Source organism: Callionymus lyra, chromosome 11, assembly GCF_982586985.1.
Source record: "Callionymus lyra chromosome 11, fCalLyr1.hap1.1, whole genome shotgun sequence".
Lineage (NCBI taxonomy): Eukaryota > Metazoa > Chordata > Actinopteri > Syngnathiformes > Callionymidae > Callionymus > Callionymus lyra.
In genome coordinates this window covers 15,819,560-15,839,116 of record NC_141828.1, presented here as the reverse complement: position 1 = coordinate 15,839,116, position 19,557 = coordinate 15,819,560, and the positions used below count along the sequence as shown (strand labels likewise).

General features: G+C 41.2%; 1 protein-coding gene across 1 annotated transcript in view; it reads left to right on the top strand.

Moving 5' to 3' along the window:
- Positions 1-16,065, top strand: part of itga9 (integrin, alpha 9) — a 60,050-nt gene extending 43,985 nt beyond the window's left edge. Inside the window, exons 19-28 of the mRNA XM_087802276.1 lie at positions 2,010-2,099; positions 2,756-2,835; positions 3,034-3,117; positions 4,746-4,854; positions 5,645-5,752; positions 7,588-7,713; positions 7,865-7,984; positions 8,079-8,174; positions 11,899-12,018; positions 13,411-16,065. Coding sequence (XP_087658402.1) covers positions 2,010-2,099; positions 2,756-2,835; positions 3,034-3,117; positions 4,746-4,854; positions 5,645-5,752; positions 7,588-7,713; positions 7,865-7,984; positions 8,079-8,174; positions 11,899-12,018; positions 13,411-13,509 — 1,032 coding nt within the window. The 3' untranslated portion in view covers positions 13,510-16,065. The remainder of the gene's footprint in view (positions 1-2,009; positions 2,100-2,755; positions 2,836-3,033; positions 3,118-4,745; positions 4,855-5,644; positions 5,753-7,587; positions 7,714-7,864; positions 7,985-8,078; positions 8,175-11,898; positions 12,019-13,410) is intronic.
- Positions 16,066-19,557: the final 3,492 nt, after the last annotated feature.

Sequence of the window (19,557 nt, the reverse complement as noted above, 5' to 3'; positions counted from 1 at the left end):
TTATTCGACTACTGTGTAAAAGTAAATGAAGTCAGATAATATACTTTGTTGTATTTAGGGATATAGTTATTTATTTAATGCTATGACTTTGTCACAGGGAGTTTATTTATATATAACATTGAGCGCTCACACTTCAGGTGGAGAAAAAGCGATTTCCTTTTTACTCAACTGACACTTTTGTTTGCCGTGACAAAGACAACATTCTCGCTGCTGATGAAGTCGTCGCCGGCACATCATTCTGGAGCAAAGCAAACATTCTGCCGGTTTAACGGCCCTGCCATTTGCCCCCCATGGGTGTTTGCTCCCGACAGAGAGAGGAGTGAAGAAACAAAAAAGAAAGTGCTGGACAAACAGGACCCGGGTCACCCTTCTCCCCATGGAGGCACAGAGCGCCACATGTCCGACGGCTCGGCCAGGTGCATGATGGGTAAACAAGCTGCGACTGCCCAGCCCCGAGGGACAGGCGGTGTTTGCACAGCGGCACGGAGGAGTCGCAGGAAATAGAGGAAATTCCATCATTGCCAGTTAGCGCTCGAGCCCCCCACCCTCACTTCCCCCCTCAGGCAGCCATGTTTATGAAAGTTGATTGAATGAAGATCCACACCCCAGTCTGAGAATCTGCTGAATCAGAAGAATGCGGGAGCAGAAGGACGTCATGCTTCACAGCTTTATCTTCAGCACCTCCAGACGATCCGTTGAACTCCTCTGTTCTCAGGCAGTCGTTCATCTCCGCTTTCTCTCGACGCTCCTCGGGAGCCAAAAAAATCCTCCTCCTTGAACTTCACCGAATAGAATCTTTACTCCTCGAAGGGTTCGAGGCCCGAGTGTTTACACAGCGCAGCCGGTGAATCTCCGTATTGTTTAGACAAGCTTCCAAACACACGGGTCGGGACGGGGCCCAATTACTCGCCCGCTAATGTGTGTGTGTGCCATCAGAACCGAGTCCACTTCAAAGGACGCGAGACTGGATCCATTCTATGAAAACCTGCAAGTTCTTTACATCTAGAAATGACTCTTCACCAGCAGGTTACAGATGAGATACACATTGTTTTTTGTCATAAAGTTTCCTAAATTATATATTAAAAACGTTAGGTTGTACATTTACATTTGATTCAAATATTCATAATACACAAACATGCAATGTGTTAATGGTGGTTTCCTCTCACAATGACTGCAACATTGTTGTTGGCAAATACAACCTTAGGATTTAAGTATTCTTTTATACCTTTTTTTTTTTATATAAAAAATTGCTGTATTTGCTGTGGCTATTGGAAAAAACTATTTAATAAGATCAATAAAGTTCTACCTTACCTTACCTTACCCATATTACAGTTGGGAAAAAAAAAATAACGTTTGAAGACAAGAACAAAGTGCACTAAAAAGGAACAAACTACAAGATGACAAAATCTAAGTATAAAGAACATGGATCAAAGAAAAATAACACAAAGAAAGGGAAACAAAGATTAACATAGAATAACATCATCTTTTCACTCCACTCCTGCCCCCAAACTCAGAATTATACAATTTAATAGCACGAGGAATTAATGAGTCCCTGAGTCTATTAGTGTTGCATTCGTTCTTCATCTGCTTCTCTGTTCACTGATGACTGTCATCAAACAATGATTAAGACTCAAACAATCGCACATTATATTCCCAACCTTTAGGCGACGTGAGAGTGAGTAGAAAATGACTGAAGTTACAGAGTTCAAGCCCGAACATAAACAGCACAAAGCATTATGGGAGGGAATGACAAACTATGGGACAATAAATCACTGAAACATGTTGAAAAAAAGTATGTAGGTCATAATGTGTCTACTGAAATTAATACAATTTTGGATAAAAATCTAAACGATAAATGAACACAATGGTTGCCGCTGATACTACTTGCTTTTATACCGACATCATATCAGGAGCATTGTTCTGGCTCGGGGTCCGTCACTCATAGAGTCTCCGGTCTGTCTCTCCTTCTCCGTCACCACCTCTTACTCTGTGTCTATCTCTCTCTGCAGGAAGAGAAGGGTATTTCCTGCGAACTCGTCGATCAGGATCTTTCCCTTAAGTGCAGCGTGGGATTTCCCTTCATGAGAGCGCAGACGAAGGTAACGCAGTTTTAAAAATTCTCCCCGAGCAATAAACAGTGGTTTTATATTTCGAATTCTGCCCAGAAAACACGCAACATGTCAGATCCGTAGAAGACCGAGAAACGGCTCTAATGGAGAAATCGAATTCTTGTTTAAACTGGCAAGAGTTGAGAAATTGCGTAACAGAACTGTTTTTGATTTGAGACAAAAGGTCCAAATCTAAGAATTCAAAATACATTGGGTTGATGCTACTGTTACTAAAGGTTCTCCTTAAAAGGAAAATTTCCAATGCAAACCAACATGGAAGAACTCACTGTTCATAGAAACACTTTGGATACAAAGCTTTATTTTAATCTTCGGAGGAGGCCTTTGAAATGCACAACCCTTTACCTCTTAAAAAAAAAGACTGAATTTGGAGAAATTGAAGATGGAGATTATTATCCTGGCAGCGGACATTTGGAAAAAGTCTGTCCCGAATGTTTATCTTCTTTAGAAGTGATAGATGAACTTTCATTGACAATAGGTCCACGGAATGTAAAAACATTTATACTCCAAGTAAAACACGTGTCGCTGGTCTCGGTGTTCGGAGGGGAGCCCTGTGGCGCTCTGGCCCGACCACGCAGGAATATCCGTGACCTCGGGATGACACGGGTCTGTTTCTTTCTTTGTTTCAGTATCACTTTGCGGTGATTTTCGACACAAGTCAACTCTCGGGGGAAAACGACACATTGCAGTTTTTGGTCCAGGCAAAGAGGTCAGTCTTTGTTTCTGTTTTTATTTATTATTCATTTGTTGACCACAAACAGACAGATGTTTCTCAGGTTTTTTGCTAAAATGTTTTTTTAAGCCCAGTAAAGTAGACTTATTTGAGGCTAAAGAAGATTATAAGGCAATAACAAGTTGCCTTTATTAATAAAATGTTGAAGCTTCTAATCCAACTCTTCTCTTGCAGTGCCAATCCAGAGCACAAACTCTCCGACAACATCCTGGATCTCTCTATCCCTCTCGTTCATGAGACAGACACGACCATCACCGGGTAAGAACCATGAAAACCAGTAACGTTTTTTCGTTTTTTACTGCCCCACAAACCTCTCTTCCGTTTATAAGCCTCTGCTGCCCATGTGTTGAGTCAAAGAAAAGGGAGTGAGTGTATCATCTTGAACCGGTCTTATCTCTGCACGCTTTATCAGAGCGCCACTTCAGAGGAAGAAAAAAAAGGGGGGGTCGGACTTGAAACAGCAAAGGTCCACCAGAACTCTGACATCTGATAAGGCTCTGTGTTTTATGAGGGATGAGCTGGACACATCTGGCAAACATCTCGACGACTAACACTTGCTTTTCAAAGCTGGTTATGACCTTATTTACTCTTTTGGGTGCTTAAGAGGCGACCGACTCAAATCTCAAAGCATCTCTCACTTCACTCTGAAGCCTTCAAGTGCTGCTGACAGCCCAGTGGGGAAGAACTGGTGGTATGATGCTTATCACACAACAAACATTCAATATATTTAGATATATTGCGATATTCTAGAAACAAGTATATATTTGTAGTACTTTCTATTGAATTTACAGACCACATGACTCTTGACGCAGTCGTGACTGCTTTTATTTATTTATTTGTTAAAATATGTCCAAACATCGTCGACTGTATCCTCTCGTCCTCAGTCATTGCGGGATACAATGTTCCTTATAATGGGGACGTAATGATAATTTCTACACAAATGAACACGGTGGTAATATTTACATGTTATTCATAGATTTAAAAATATCTAATTATTTTATTTTAGACACAGTTTATTTAACTATTAACCATAAAACATCCACGGTAACATATAAAATATGACTTGCAAGCCAAAAGTGACTAATTAAAAAATATATATATTGATGAGTGCAATAGCATTACCTCTCAATATCGATATTTTCTAACAACCCTACAGCCCAGTCCTTCATGTGTTTCAAACCAGAATACGAACTAAACAATAAAAAACGAGTTCACATGACTCTGTATAAGTTTGTATTTAACTACAACTTCAAATAATTGCTTTAAATTTTAATGTTAAAAAATGTATAATGAATTATAGCTGAACTTTTCACAAGAAGAGGGATAGAGCAAGAGTGGAACCCAACAGCAGAAGAAAAAACGAGAGTTTAAATCTATTCTATCAGGAAATGCCAAAGAAAATGTTTTTACTGAAACTAGAAAAGCAGTTATTTTTAGATTAAACTACAGATCACTACCAACATTGAATAACTCCTAAGTAGGCTGCTGACTTAGCAACAATCCAATAGCAGCAGAGGTGACGAAGAAAAAAAAAAAAAAACTTTAGTTTGAATCTTTTCCCAAGTTTCCTGACATAATCAACAGATCAGCTCCAGCTGGGTTTCCAAGCAACTTGCATCCTGTGTCAGGCTGGACACTAGGACAGAATCAGGAAGTTACAAAAAAACACGAAAAAACACGACTAAAAGTGGGTCATGACAAAGACTGTCATTGATAAATTGTTCATTCAGTCCATAGAACTGAGAAATGAGAGAGAGAGAGAAAAATAAATGTATTTTTCTTTGATGGCAAAAGCGCAGTCTTAAGAGGTTGTAAGACCCTTTGGTTTGATTGAGTACAAATACAAACGAATAATCTTTTTTTTTGTTTGTTTGTTTTTCTGCCAGCATGGTGACACCGAGCTCCTTCACGTATGGAAACTCTATTGATGACTCACGATTCATCCTGCTTGATGACATGGAGTGTCAGTTTCAGTCCCTTAATCTGACTTTCCAGGTAACAACGTACATAAATCACTCATTAATTACTTAGTATTGAACTTTTAATTAGTTTTTTGCCACCGTTAAAGCTTTCTGCGTTAAAAGATATTTTTACTGTGTATACATTGATATTTGGTAACTGTCGTTTTTGTATATATTTAGAATGAACTACTGAAAAACTGTTAAAACTTTGCTTACTAAGTGTCAGATGGTTGCCTCACATCAACGTATATTATTGTTCATGTTGTTACGAGGCTCTCTGAAGAGGTAAGTTCAGGAATATACGTAGATTATACATTTCAATAATTATACAAAGATTTCTTAAAGCATTACTCGGCTTAGAAGGAAAATTTGAGTATTTGGTGAAGCAGAACAAACACTTTAAGATACAAAGAGCCTCCAAGAATAGAAATATATTTCACAATCAGACTTGTACTTCCTGGTAAATAAACCTTTTGTTTGGCCTCCTTAGACGTCTGAAGGATTTTAGCCACTTGTGCTTGATAAAATAATCTCCAAACAAATTAAATTGTGATGGATGTTTTATTTTGTTTTGTTTAAAACTTCTCAATTACGATTAATATATAATTTATTATAGTCATTTTTGCACTACACAACATTTTGAGTTATATACTTTTCCACTTTTACTTCGATTTTTAGGATGATTGAAGTACTTTTACTTGAACAGAATATGTCAATACTCTTTCCACTTGTGTTTTTAAAACAAAAACTTTGAATACATTTGTCCTCGTGATATACTTCTCCTAACACGTTTCCTGTTTCCTCCTCCCTCACTTTGCTTCCAGGCGATAAATAATGGACCCAGCAGGCTGCCCGGCTCCACCGTGGACATCAGGATCCCCAACCGGCTTTCTGGCAACGGAGCCGACATGTTCCAAGTCATAGAAACGCAGGTGGATGTCAGCGGCAGTCCGTCCTCAATGTTTATCTTCTTTAAATCAGCGTGGTTTGTTCCTTCACCTGCCTGGCCTGCAGGGTACACTCGTATTTAATTATTATTCAGCCGGTGGTGCTGGAGAAGTTTATGCGTCCGCCACGCTGGGGACGAAAACCTGGTGTGTGGCAGCTTTAAAGAAAAGGTGCTACCGAAGCTAGCCAACCATTTTGTTTCAAAACATTGCGCATTTGGTTAAGAAACACAATATTCCCAATGGGCTTGGATATTTTCTTAACCCTTGCATCGCTTCTTTCTTACCGGCAGTTTCGGGGGGGGGGGGTCAGCTGTTAATTGTATTTACTATGAATGGCCAGACTGGGTGGACTATATCCCACCCTCATTGACTCCATCTGGAATCACTTTCAGGGGATCAGACAGCTTGCACGGAATGGGGAAGGGAACACCTGCGGAGACGGCTACTGCTCCGTACCATCCCTTGCCTGCAGGCAGAGATCATAAACGCTGTTAACGCAGCGTCCAGCCGGCGGCACACTGGACAGTCGTTGGTTTTATAGGGAGATTATCTTACATTTCACTCAAACTCACATTTGTTCTGATAAGACTGACACCATCTGTAAATAATCTGGATTGTTCACGTGTGGGATTTTCACCATCGAGGTCCATGAATTTTTCACGCCTACAGTAGACATGAGAAAGTGCAGCAGTAAAAAAGCCATATTCTGGGAGGTAGCTTCGACGGAGGCAGAAGAACGTCCAGAGTATCAGGACCAGACCGAACCAAGTGCTCCCCGGGGGTCTGGGCAGTAAACCAGTCGGCTGTAAATCACTCCATATGGGAAATCTGTCGAGGAGGGATACCAGCCTCTTGGTGGGCAGAGCTTCCTGTCAGCCCAGGAGACTCGAAAACAATGGAGGGCTTGGACAAAAGAGCTGAACGTTGTCAGATATATGACAGACCAGACACAGAGCAGGTCACTAAATGGAGAAGGTTCTGGCAGTAATTCAACCGATAGTTGATCTCTTTGAGTCAATTTAAAATGATTAGTTTCAAAATGTAGTTCATAAAGTGATGAGGATCCAGGGGTTTAAGAGTTTGCTTCCAGGTCATGAACTTCTGATCCTTCTGTGTGGAGTTTGTATGTTCTCCCTGTGTTGTGTGGGTTTCCTCCCACAATCCAAAAACATACAGAGGTTAATTAGGAACTTAAGGAAATTGTCCATAGGTCCATGAGAGTGTGTGTGAATGATTGTGCTGTCCAGGGTGTCCCCCGCCTCTCGCCTGGATTGGTTAGAATGGGCTCACTTTATATATCCATTACATTTTAGTTTTGTTCTTTGGTTTTGTCTAGATTTGAGAAGGTTTTTAAGGTTTCGTTATTCACTTGTGTTGCTTCTCAGCGCTGCCGCTCTGGTAAGAACTATCACAATCAGGAAAAATGTAACTTTATAAAAACAACAAAACAAATACATTATGAAAAAAAACCTTTTATGTGACTAAGATGCGTTGATTTTGTTTTTCCATCATTGTGTTAAGAGCATTTTTTTTAAATCAGAGAATCTAGCATCTGCACCAAACACTCTGGTCATTGGTACTTAAAGTCTTAAACTCAGATGGAAGTTTTGTCATTTATTTAATTTAATGCCAGGTTTTATAAAGATGTGAAATGAGGTATTTGTGGAAGTTTGTGTCTTTAATATATTATAGAAGAATGCTTCATATATAAAACTGACAGTTTCAATGCATTCTTTGTAACTATTTTGTCATCTGTAACTCTTCACTTAACTTTGCTGTTGATCCCCTCAACTGATCCATATTCTCCACCTCCTCAGGTGGCTGACGGACGAGGAAACTGCACCCCGCACAGGAACCCCACACCCTGCACCATCCCCCAGGACCGCGAGAGCATCTTCCACTCCATATTTGCTTTCTTCACCAAGTCTGGCCGCAAAGTCCTGGTAAATATACAGCCCTCCCTCTGCTCTGACATCCTCCAGGTCACGGACACTCACCCCTTGTTTTTCTTTTTTTTCACTCTGCAACATCTGTTTATCACACATCCTTTCTCTCCCTCCTCCTGTACTTCCTGGTCTCTGTTATTGTTCGCAGGACTGTGACCGACCTGGACGAGCGTGCATGACAATCTCCTGCAGTTTGGGCCCTCAGCTGAAAGAGGAAGCCCTGGGTATAGATGTGAAACTGCTGCTCAACACTGAAATTTTGAAGAGGGTAAGAGACCTGTCAGCACCTTTGAATCGTCAGCCACTGACAGGTGATCGTGACCCCGACCACTGACACGGATCTGTGCTCTCTGGACTCACAGGATAGTTCGTCTGTGATCCAGTTTGTGACGAGGGGAAACATGCAAGTGAGTGACAGGGCAGTGGAGGTTCCCAACGGCCTGCCAGAGGACATTTCTGTGAGTACTTGAAGAAATAATAAAGACTACCTAGAATTATGTTTGATGACGATGAGATTTATGAGTCATAGGGAAAAGTCTATATGCAGAAAATATTAGGTGAACTGTATGTCTCTCTGCGTCTGTGTGTGTCACTAATCTAAAAAAAAAAAGGAAAAATACTAACAACTGACCTTTTTAATTTTAAATAAAAGTTTATTGAATTGGCAACTCAGTAGGCCAAGAGAAACTGAGAGGTTCAAGAAGGGCAGAAGACCAACAGGAAAACTAAAATATATCCAATATCAAATGAACTACTCTTTATTCAATTCATACTAAATAAGGAGGGGTGGGTGGGTGGGTGAATGGATGGATGGATAGATGGTTGGGTGATGGATAGATGATGGATAGATGGTTGGATGGATGGATGGATGGATGGATGGATGGATGGATGGATGGATGGATGGATAGATGGTTGGGTGGATGGATGGATGGATGGATGGATGGATGGATGGATGGATGGATGGATGGATGGATGGATAGATGGATAGATGATGGATGGATAGATGGTTGGATGGATGGATGGATGGATGGATAGATGGTTCTGTGATGGATAGATGATGGATAGATGGTTCGGTGATGGATAGATGGTTCGGTGATGGATAGATGATGGATAGATGGTTGGATGGATGGATGGATAGATGGTTGGGTGGATGGATGGATGGATGGATAGATGGTTGGATGGATGGATGGTTGGGTGGATGGATGGATGGATGGATGGATGGATGGATGGATGGATGGATGGATGGATGGATGGATGGATGGATGGATGGATGGATGGATGGATGGATATATGGTTGGATGGATGGATGGTTGGATGGATGGATGGATGGATGGATAATTCAGTGATGGATAGATGATGGATGGATTATATTAATAGATAAACAATTTATGATAAAATATTGAGGTTATGTCTATGTTTGCATCAAAAGAATATGGAACATTCCACCATTTTGAGGTCAAGAAGGCGAACTTGTTGGGCTGTTGTTACTTGTCATCATCAAAAAAAAAACTGTTAACTAAACATGCGGAGAAAATAAAAATGTCAAACGTATGGTTTGAAAACGACAAAAGAGAAATCACGACAAGAAAAGCACAGACGAGGCGCATGCCTCAGCCAATGGCCTTATTTCATCAATCATTCAAACAACTTTGATGTTTCAAGAGTTGTGTTAGCTGCCAGCAAAAGTTACCTTTCCTGACCAGAAATCATTAATCTGTCGCAAACTAATCCTGCATTTGTCATGAAACTATTTTCCACTAGTCGTGAACAAAGCAATGGCGGCGAAGACGCCAGAAGTAACGGACGCAATGTTAAGTGCTTGAAGGTTCTTTTGTTGATGGAATCTTTTTCAAAATTCTGGTGAAGGGAGAGTCAGTGGGAGCTTTTAAAAGTGATGAACCGGGGGAACAGCTGGGTCTGCGGGTATATAGAGAGTTTGTTGTTTCCAGGACCCTCAGCTGTGCTCAAGGACAGACCCCCCTCCTCCGTTGTTTGCTGACTGATTGAAAGGCTCACAGATCAGACGTGATGATTACCCCCAGCGTCCAGTCTCCCACCCAGCGGGATCCGTCTCCGGGTCCCGAGGTGCTGACCCGTCACTTAAGAACCGAGCATCCATCGAGGCCTCTCTCTCGGCCCAGCGGGGACGTGATGATGATCAACACCGTGACTCGCGCTCGCCGCTTGTCGTCGCTCGCAGCACGAGCATCTCGCACAAGCAGGCCGCACAGCTGAGTGAACCTCACATTCCCAGAATCCCAGAGAAGTCGGAGCGGCTCTCGTGGTGCTCCGTAACGCATCGGCGGCGAGGCATGCATAACAATGCAGTCACATTCAGATTCCGAGACCCGTGATGGAGCGAAGGCGTTAATGTGAGAAAGTATCTGAGATTTTCTTCATTTCGAGCGCTCGCAGTTCCTGTTTCCGTGACATGAAGAAGTCTTCTTTACTCCGGTCTTCTTTCTAAAGCAGATTTAGTCGTGCACGTCTATTTGAGGCCTGAAATGAAAGCGGCGTCAGTGTCCATGTGGAGTTAAGCCTCATTTTACTGGTGCAAAGCTGCTCTAACTCGGCTGAAGCCTCTGAATGTCCACAGAGAGTGAATCTTCCCAGTTAAATCATCAGAGCTGCAAATGAATCCAGTGTCAGGTTTCCTGAAACGTCTTCCTCCAGACTTGCCGCATCAACAGGTCTAATAGAAAACGCTAGAAAAAAAATCACTTCCTGGTGCGACAGGGACTTAAGCATGAGTCAGCAGATTCTCTTCTTCTGGTCTCTGTCGTGACAGATTGTCCGACAGGTCAGTGTCATGAGAGCGAGCCGAAATAGCTTTTATTTATTATGGAAGAGAACTATTCGTTCTGGTTAGGATGCCTCCCCGCGGAAGAGTTTGCCCTCTGGATCTGCTTTATTATGAGACCAAAAGGTTATCTGTCGCTCCATGTTTTTTGGTGATGGATTATTTTAATATACACTGAGATGATGGACACACACATGTGAGGCGTCTCACTTGAATGATTGCATCCGTAATCGCTTATCAGAGTGACAGCGTACCAAGAGTTATGTCTTTCAGAGGTTCAAAATATGATGCATCTATATGTTGTGACTATCTTCACGGGCAGGAAAAGCTTTTTCCAGTATTAAGCGATAAACAACTTTGTACTGTTTTCACTCCATACGTTTTCATTCATAAAAAGCTTTAACAATTTTACATTCTGGGGTTGAAAAAACACATTTATTAATGGAGGACAGGGGTCGTAAAAGGCTTTTTGGCAACCAATATTTGGATCTTCTCAAACTTAGGATGTTCCTGTGTAGTTAACTAATGTCTGTTTTCATTTGTATTATTTTAAGAACATCAAAATTGTTGGCCTCTTAATGTTCCGGCACCAGATTTTTTTGAAAGTCAGTATTTTATTTCAAAATTCACCTGAAACTAAACTGGAACTCAATCGAGGCAATAAAAAAAAAAGTCTTCGTCTTCGTCCCCAAGTATTTTTAAAATGTTGATGTTTAGAAAAAGAAACAAAGAATGGCCTAAAAACATATTATGATATATTTCTTTGGGTGGGGAGGTTACGTAGCGTTTTCATGATGCAGTTTTTTTCCCGTTAGTTCTGAGTCATTAGCCGCAGCAGCGGTGAGAAGCCATACAAATACATGACGAAACTTTTGGAAACCCTCCTTAATCCTTATGGAACTACAGAGCACCTCTAACAATCCATTCATCACCTACTTACTCACTCACTGTAAAGCTTCCTGAAAGTTTATTAAAACACTCCCAGATGTTTTGTGACTTCTTTTTTTTTTTTGCCAAACAAAACATCATCAACCTCTGGGTTGGTTTCTCTCCTGCAAAAAATCATAATAAATAATAATTAAATGTTTATTAGTTCGCTGAATGCATTTACATCGGGGGTCAAAGGTCATGGCAGCTGTCCGTCTGGGTGTGACCCCTAGAATGAACCATTGTTGGAGCGTCTCAACGTCCAGTCATGGAAAATAAAAAAGGGCGTTTCTTGTCTTTCCCTGGTTTATGTGTGACTGGATAATGTTGATCTCACTTCACGCTGATGTTCCTCATATTTTTAGCACGAGCTAAATGGATTCAACACAGCTGTTGCTCGGCGTTGCATCATTAGCTGGATTCAATCAACCCGTGTGTGTGTGTGTGTGTTCCAGCTGATCTTCGAGGCCCTCCACAGCCAGGAGCCGAGGGGCTACGTGGTGGGCTGGATCATCGCCATCAGCCTCCTGATCGGGATCCTCATCTTCCTGCTGTTAGCCGTGCTGCTCTGGAAGGTAACGTCACTTCCTGATCCACCGTTTCGGAGCCATTTTTTGGGGGGGCGACAGCTGTGAGGTCACGCTCCCGAGGGCCCTTAACCACCGTGAAATGGGCAAATCTCAGTCTGGACATTAATACACACCACAGCGCTCGCATGAAAGAAGAATCTGAGAGGAAATGTCAATTACTCCCGATGTCCAGGGGCCCGGTTAGCACAGAACTCCCTTTCTTTCCCACTGCCGGTCCGTCGGGAATACCACGACTAAACCCCGGAATGTTGGTCTTTTGCGATGCACCCCCCGCATACCCCAAAAATCTTTGGATCTTGCCAAAACACACTCCCTTTACATGGGCGACACATGTCTTGTGTTGCCGTCTCCAGGAAATGCCTGAGGAGCGCGAAGCTCTTTATCAATAAACCAAAACAGCAGATAAGTGACTGAAGTCGAGAGGGGGAACCGCCGAGTCAGCAGGTTTCGGCGAAAAAACCCTGAAATCCAGAGTTACGCACCTGGAGAAAGTCTGGGTTGAAGGAAGGAGGAGACGTCCCATGGTGGTTAAATTCCGACGGCCAGAAGCATCCGGTTTAAAAATATGTTTGACAAAAACTCTACCTGAGAAAATCTCTAAATTTAGGAAAATGGTGTCACAACACGATCTGGAGATTATAATCCATCGTTTAGACTATTGTAAGAGTTTATCTTCGTGTCTATACAACAAGGAGCCGTCTCGCCTGCAGTTAATACAAAACTCTGCAGCGAGAATCCTGACCTGCTCTAGTAGAAGAACTTACATTTCCCCGATCCTTAAAACTCTTCACTGGCTTCCAGTTTCTTTCAGGATCAACTTTAAAATTCTGGTTCTTACTCTCAGATTTATTCATGGTCAGACTCCTCCTTACATCAGTGATCTGATCCAGACTTACACCCCAGCTCAGGCTCTGAGGTCTGTGGATCAGAATCTACTGATGGTTCCAGAGGAAAGAAATCCTTCAGACTGTTGCTCCTAAACTTTGGAATGATCTCCCTCTGTGTTTGATGGATCTATTGACTCCTTCAAAAATCTTAAGACATTTTTATTTGTGCTTTTTCCTGATTTTCTGGGACTCCTGTGTTTGTCTTATGTTGTCTTGACGTTTTACAGTTTTTAAATCTGTAGGTATTTTTAAATGTGTATTGCTTTAGATTGTTCAAGCGCCTTGTGACCCTGGTCTAGAAAGGCGCTTTACAAATAACTATTACTTACTTACTTACTACCTTTACTTCTACTTCTAGAAAAATGTCAAATTAATCCAGAGTAGTATTAGTTGAATATGTGAGTACTGATGATAGATGTCCAAGTGTGTCTGAATCTGGCGTCCAGCTGCTGATTTATCTCTCGATGTTTGTCACTCTGCTCCGTGACAGATGGGCTTCTTTCGGCGGCGCTACAGAGAAATCATCGAGGCCGAGAGGAACAGGAAGGACAGCGATGAAAGCTGGGACTGGATGGAAAAGAACCACTGAGGACGGCGGCGGGGGTCCCGGTGGAGCCGATGAGATTAGGGATTGGGTCGGGGTCGGATCCGATGGCAAGCCCAGCCGCCTCAGTGGCACCTTCAGTCTTCCATATGTGGAAGAGAAGATTATTCTCCATATTGTTGGGGACTCTATATTTTTTTTTTTGTGCTGCGGCGGGGGTCCAGGAAACCCCCGGAGGTGCTTGAGGACACTTGCTGTGGAATTTTGGGCTAATCTCAAAGGAGGGAACTCCCAGCCAGCCTGGCGGACTGTTGAGACGTCGAGTCGGACTAGATAACCCTCAGGGCTGCGTTACATAGCAACTTTATTTTTATACACTTTAAGCCATATTGTGTTTTCCATTTTGGGGTCCCGAGGAGGCGCAGTTATGACATGTTTTCCCTTAAAGCACTGATAAGACTGAATCCTCTGCAAAAGCTTCATCCTCTGATGCCGAAGATGTGTTTGTGTTACTCGGTCCGTCGTGGGAGCTCAGATCGTATCCGCTTACGGAAGAAAAAAAAAAAGGCTGAATATCTTCTCTGCACATCTGCCTCCTCTGATGGCCTTGGACTAGTTTCCTGATCTTCACCCACACCTAGAAAGATTCAACCGGTAAGAGAGCTGCTGTGTTTCCCTTTATCGAGAGAAACCAATTGAAATCCCTCAGGATTTTTCAGCAGAAAAAGCACAACTGTCGGCCAAAAAAATGACCGCCCCGTCGATCCAAGATACAGTCAGTACACATCGTCATCTGTGTCAGCCACGCTCTTGTTCTTTGAGTCGCTACACTCACGCAACTGTAGACCAACTTTCAGCTCACTTTTAATTCCTCCACAGGCCGAGGATTCGTACCCTTTACTGTTCAATGTTACAACATCTCCTCCTCCGTGATAGCTATTGAATTTTTTTCCTATTTGCAGATAACAGCGTAGGATCTGGGCTCTGATAAACTAATACGCTGTAAAATTTCGCAGACGTTCAGATGGCGTCTGATGCCAACATTGGCTCCCTCAACTGACGCCCCAAAAACCTGGCTACATCCGCTCCTGCAATAATGTGCGACAGTTTGAACACGTCGTAATCTTACACCAAAACTTCTTTTTTTTTAACTTGATCATCCTACTTCTGGCGCCAAGCTTGGCGGAATACCGGATCCCTTCCGGGTGCGAGTGTTGACGTCGCACCTCAATAATCCCTACGATGTCCGTCGTCATCAGTTCTCCCACCACAGAGTTCAGAAGCCGTCCGGGAAGTCGATTATCGCGATTTTCCGGACGGCGTTTGAAGGACGTGTCAGGTAAAGGTTTAGGGGTTTGTTTTGACCGTAACACTGCTCTTTAAAACACCCATGACAAACACGGATTTAAAACCTCCGGATCCTTCCTGTCAGAACTCATCGTTGATCCGGTGACCCAGAAAACCCCCCGTTTCTACGGGGGTCATTATGACCTGAAGACCTCGACCGCTGCAGGCTCCTGTTAACGCTTTACTGGTCGTCGTCGTCTGCGTTATCCACCGGATCTGTTACTCATGGGTGAGTCGTTGAAACCTGATCAACTTCCTGTCACAGTGCTCGTCTGATAACGTTGATTTTGTTGAATGTAAAAAAGTACAGATAAGAGAGTTATCTCTCCTGTCACTCACAGTAGCTTCCCCAGGATTGAGTAAACGTACGACTCCCCCTTAAAAACGATTCGACATCCATCGGAGATTAGACTCGAGATTTATGCGCGAGCTGATCCAGACTTCACCCTCGCCGATTTAATAAGTTATCAGGTGAAATGTTTTAGTAGGAAACACGAGACGGGGCCAGATGTGATGGAAGTCCAGAGTCAGGGGGGCCGAGTCAGGGGTGGGGGGTTATGAGTAATACCCCAAAATAGGTGGGAATGTGCTACGCTCGATCACATCACATAAACCAGCTCCTCCGGGCCTTCTGGGAAAAGCTTGTTTTCAGTCAGCATGTCTGGTTACAAAGTTCTGACCCCGTTTCTTCGGAGCTCCCGCTGAATGTCAGGACTTTGTGTTAAACAAAAACATCCTGAAAGTGTCTCACAGTTCACATGACACCAAATACAATTAAGCGAATATATTTATATATATATATAAATAGATATAAATCCCTGCAGTTTGTTCAGAAATAAAAAGTGCAATGCCAAAGTTTCCCCAGACACTTTATAGCTCACTGTGTTTGCTCTCTTGTGCTGTATCATTGTTGATGTGTTAGCAGATACACTTTATTTGAAAGCATTACTTCCACTGGCACGATGGCATATACTGTACCTTCACGTCCCAGTCCCGGTCAGTGGACGCTGACCCATGAATGCAGAGAGTTTGACACTTGACTTTTGTGTGTCGTTGAATGTAACTGTGATGGTTATATTTTTTCTCGTCACCGGTAATCTCACCATGTTTTGTTTTCTTTGTCTATTTTTGTGTTCTGAATATACTACTGTCACTGAATATCGTTTCCGTATTACTTTGTTTGATGTCAAAGATGATGTTCCAGCTGTTTGTCTATATGTTGATAAAGTCTAGAGATAAACACCTTTGCCTGGTCTTTGTTCCCTTGTTACACTTGGGTGTATGCCGCCCTCTGCTGGTGACTTGTAAAACACAACTGATGAGATTCTTTATTTATTTGTATTTTGTGTAAAAGGTTGCTTTTACTAATTATACTTAAAATACAAATTCTTATACTTCTTATACTTATACCTTTACTACTATTTCTACTTACCTACTACCAATTGTACTACTAATGCTACTTCTGCATTTACTAATTATATGTGTACTACTACTTCTATGACTAATTCTACTTTTACTACTAATTATACTACTACCTATACTTGTACTTTTACTGTTAATTCTACTACTACGTCTACCAGTAATTCTACTACTACTTCTACTTGTTTTTTTTACTACTTATTCTACTACTACGTCTACTGTTACTTCTACTTTTACTACTAATTCTACTTCTGCTTTTACTACTTATATTTATACTACTTACAGTATATACTTATCATACTGACTTTCATGAATCCTGCAGATGCTAATGAATCCTACAGACTTTCATGAATCCTACAGACTTTCATGAATCCTACAGACGCTAATGAATCCTGCAGACGCTAATGAATCCTCCAGACGCTAATGAATCCTGCAGATGATAATGAATCCTACAGACTTTAATGAATCCTACAGACGCTAATGAATCCTGCAGACCCTAATGAATCCTACAGACTTTCCTGAATCCTCCAGACGCTAATGAATCCTGCAGATGATAATGAATCCTACAGACTTTAATGAATCCTACAGACGCTAATGAATCCTGCAGACCCTAATGAATCCTACAGACTTTCCTGAATCCTACAGACGCTAATGAATCCTGCAGATGATAATGAATCCTACAGACTTTAATGAATCCTACAGACTTTCCTGAATCCTACAGACGCTAATGAATCCTGCAGACGCTAATGAATCCTACAGACGCAAATGAATCCTGCAGACACTAATGAATCCTACAGACTTTCATGAATCCTACAGACGCTAATGAATCCTGCAGACACTAATGAATCCTACAGACTTTAATGAATCCTACAGACACTAATGAATCCTGCAGACACTAATGAATCCTACAGACTTTCATGAATCCTACAGACGCTAATGAATCCTGCAGACACTAATGAATCCTACAGACTTTCATGAATTCCTCAGACTTTCATGAATGGTACCGATTTCATGAATCTTCTGATGTTAATGAATCCTACAGACTTTCATGAATCCTACAGACTTTTATGAATCCTACAGACTTTCATGAATCATACAGACTTTCATGAATCCTACGGACTTTACGAATCCTAGAGATTTTCATGAATCCAAAAGACTTTAATGAATCCAGTATGAAAGGGGTTTGTCCTTCTTGTTTATTTGTGTTCATAATTGAAGGTCAATCACAAAATGAATGAAATTCTTCCTTCACTCTTGTAAATCTGTGTTAAAAATCTCTAAGACTAAGGACACTGTCAGGTCTTGAACCCAAGACCTCTGATTCTCGCTGCTGATACATGATTACCTGAGTGAGCTTTCACTCTGGAGTCATGTCATGGAGGAATACGACCAGGACACCAGACCAACTGTGAAATTAAGTTATAATTCTTCTTTATCTTCTTCTTCTGCTTATCCATCCCTGGTCGGGTTGTGGGCGCAGCGTGTATATTGAAAAATAAACAGTTTATTAACATTTTTACACTTTATTTGTAATATTTTCATCAAGAAGCAAAAATAAATGAATGCTGTAAAAGCGTAAACGAGTGCTGCATGAAAAAGAGAAATTCCGTCTGGTCTCCACCAGAGGGCGACATTTCATCAAAACTTATTGATCAAACTCCAAACTAAATAAACATTCGTGGAATCAAATAATGAATCATTTATTGATGGAAAGTCATGTAGTACACATACGTGTTCAGCAGAGGGCAGTGTGCGCTTCAATGTTAAACACAAACAACAATTGGTAACGTCATCTCAGGGCACTTCAGGGCAATTACGCGCACCTGCGATGTGTTTGGTCAACAGGTGAAGATTCTTCATTGAAGATTCATTCCAAACATCAGATTTTCCCTCCTTTTCTCCAACTACACGATGAATTGGGTAAAACAAAAATCTATTTATTCTATCTTAATGTTCCAGATAAGATCATTTATATTACAACAATGGTTGTAATTGGAAACGAAACTGTGAATTTGCATCATGTATTAATGACCAATAAGTAAATAATTACAACATTACAACACTGCTAGCAAAACATCTATATATTCTGCATGTCAAAAGGTCTCAAATTTTGATCTGAATTTTTAATTGCACAGATCAGAGATTTGGAAGAGACAAGAGTAACAATGACTCAGTATCTACTGCGCTCAATAGAGAGAGATGTTGTCTTTGAATCACTGCAAAAGTAAAGTCTATGCAGTTCCTTTTAGAAGAAGAATTTCAGAGATACACATGATATTGATCTGTGGACAAAGACATGTATAATTGTAGTAAAACTATTTGAATTGTGTCTTCTATTCAAAAATAAATGATTTGATAATCAAATAAATGTGGTTTGAGGTTTTCTTTGTTGTGTAAAGGCATTAAAACTATTGAGATCCACTTTTTCTCTTCTGACCTAAAGTCCTCTTTCAATTTTTATCCGATTTTAACCATTCATACTTTTATCAGGTCGGCTCGTTCCCGAAATGCGGGCTATGTTCTTCTGTTCTCTTTTTTCCCATCCTTCAAATTTGACCCTCAGGTACATTAGATTACGCACACCTTGAAACTTACAGTATATCAACACACTCGACTACTAGATACAATTCTATTATGGGATGTTACAGGTCCGGGTCTAGGCAGGCATGTATGAGGGGGCAGCCACAAATCTTGAGGGGGCATTGTGCTGTTACTTACTTACTTACATGTAAGTTTGAGGGGGCACAACATTTATTTGAGGGGCCAGGCCCCCTCTTGCCCCTGCCTAGACCCGGCCCTGGGATGTTAACTGATTCTGCAGTCGGCATTCAAACTGCATTTTCTTCTGGAAATGCACATTTTCTAGTTTAAAGGTATAATTTATTGTTTCCTAGCTGGTAAGCTGATGTTTCAGACGAGGTTAAAACACATACAAACGTAATAATTTTTTTAAATTGTCATGTTAGTAACAATTTAAAAGAGAGCAAACACATGTTGCAGAAGCAAATGGATTTGCCATTTTAAAAAACATGTAAGAAGTGGATGTTAACGGTTAGCATCACTGTTATTCAGAAATTAAAGTTTTCACATAAAATGTTTTTTCCTCTTTGCTTTTATAAAATTAATTCAACAACACAACTATATGTTTCAATATTAATTATAAAATAACTGTCGCTCCATGAATTTCAATGAAAATGAAAATGAATTTTAAAACCCTTGAGCACTTCCTAGTTTTGGCCACAACAGTGACATTCTTGCTACAAAATCATTAAACTTTTGCAATATAAATACTACAAATAATAAAGATCCATTAAATTAGCTTTTAAA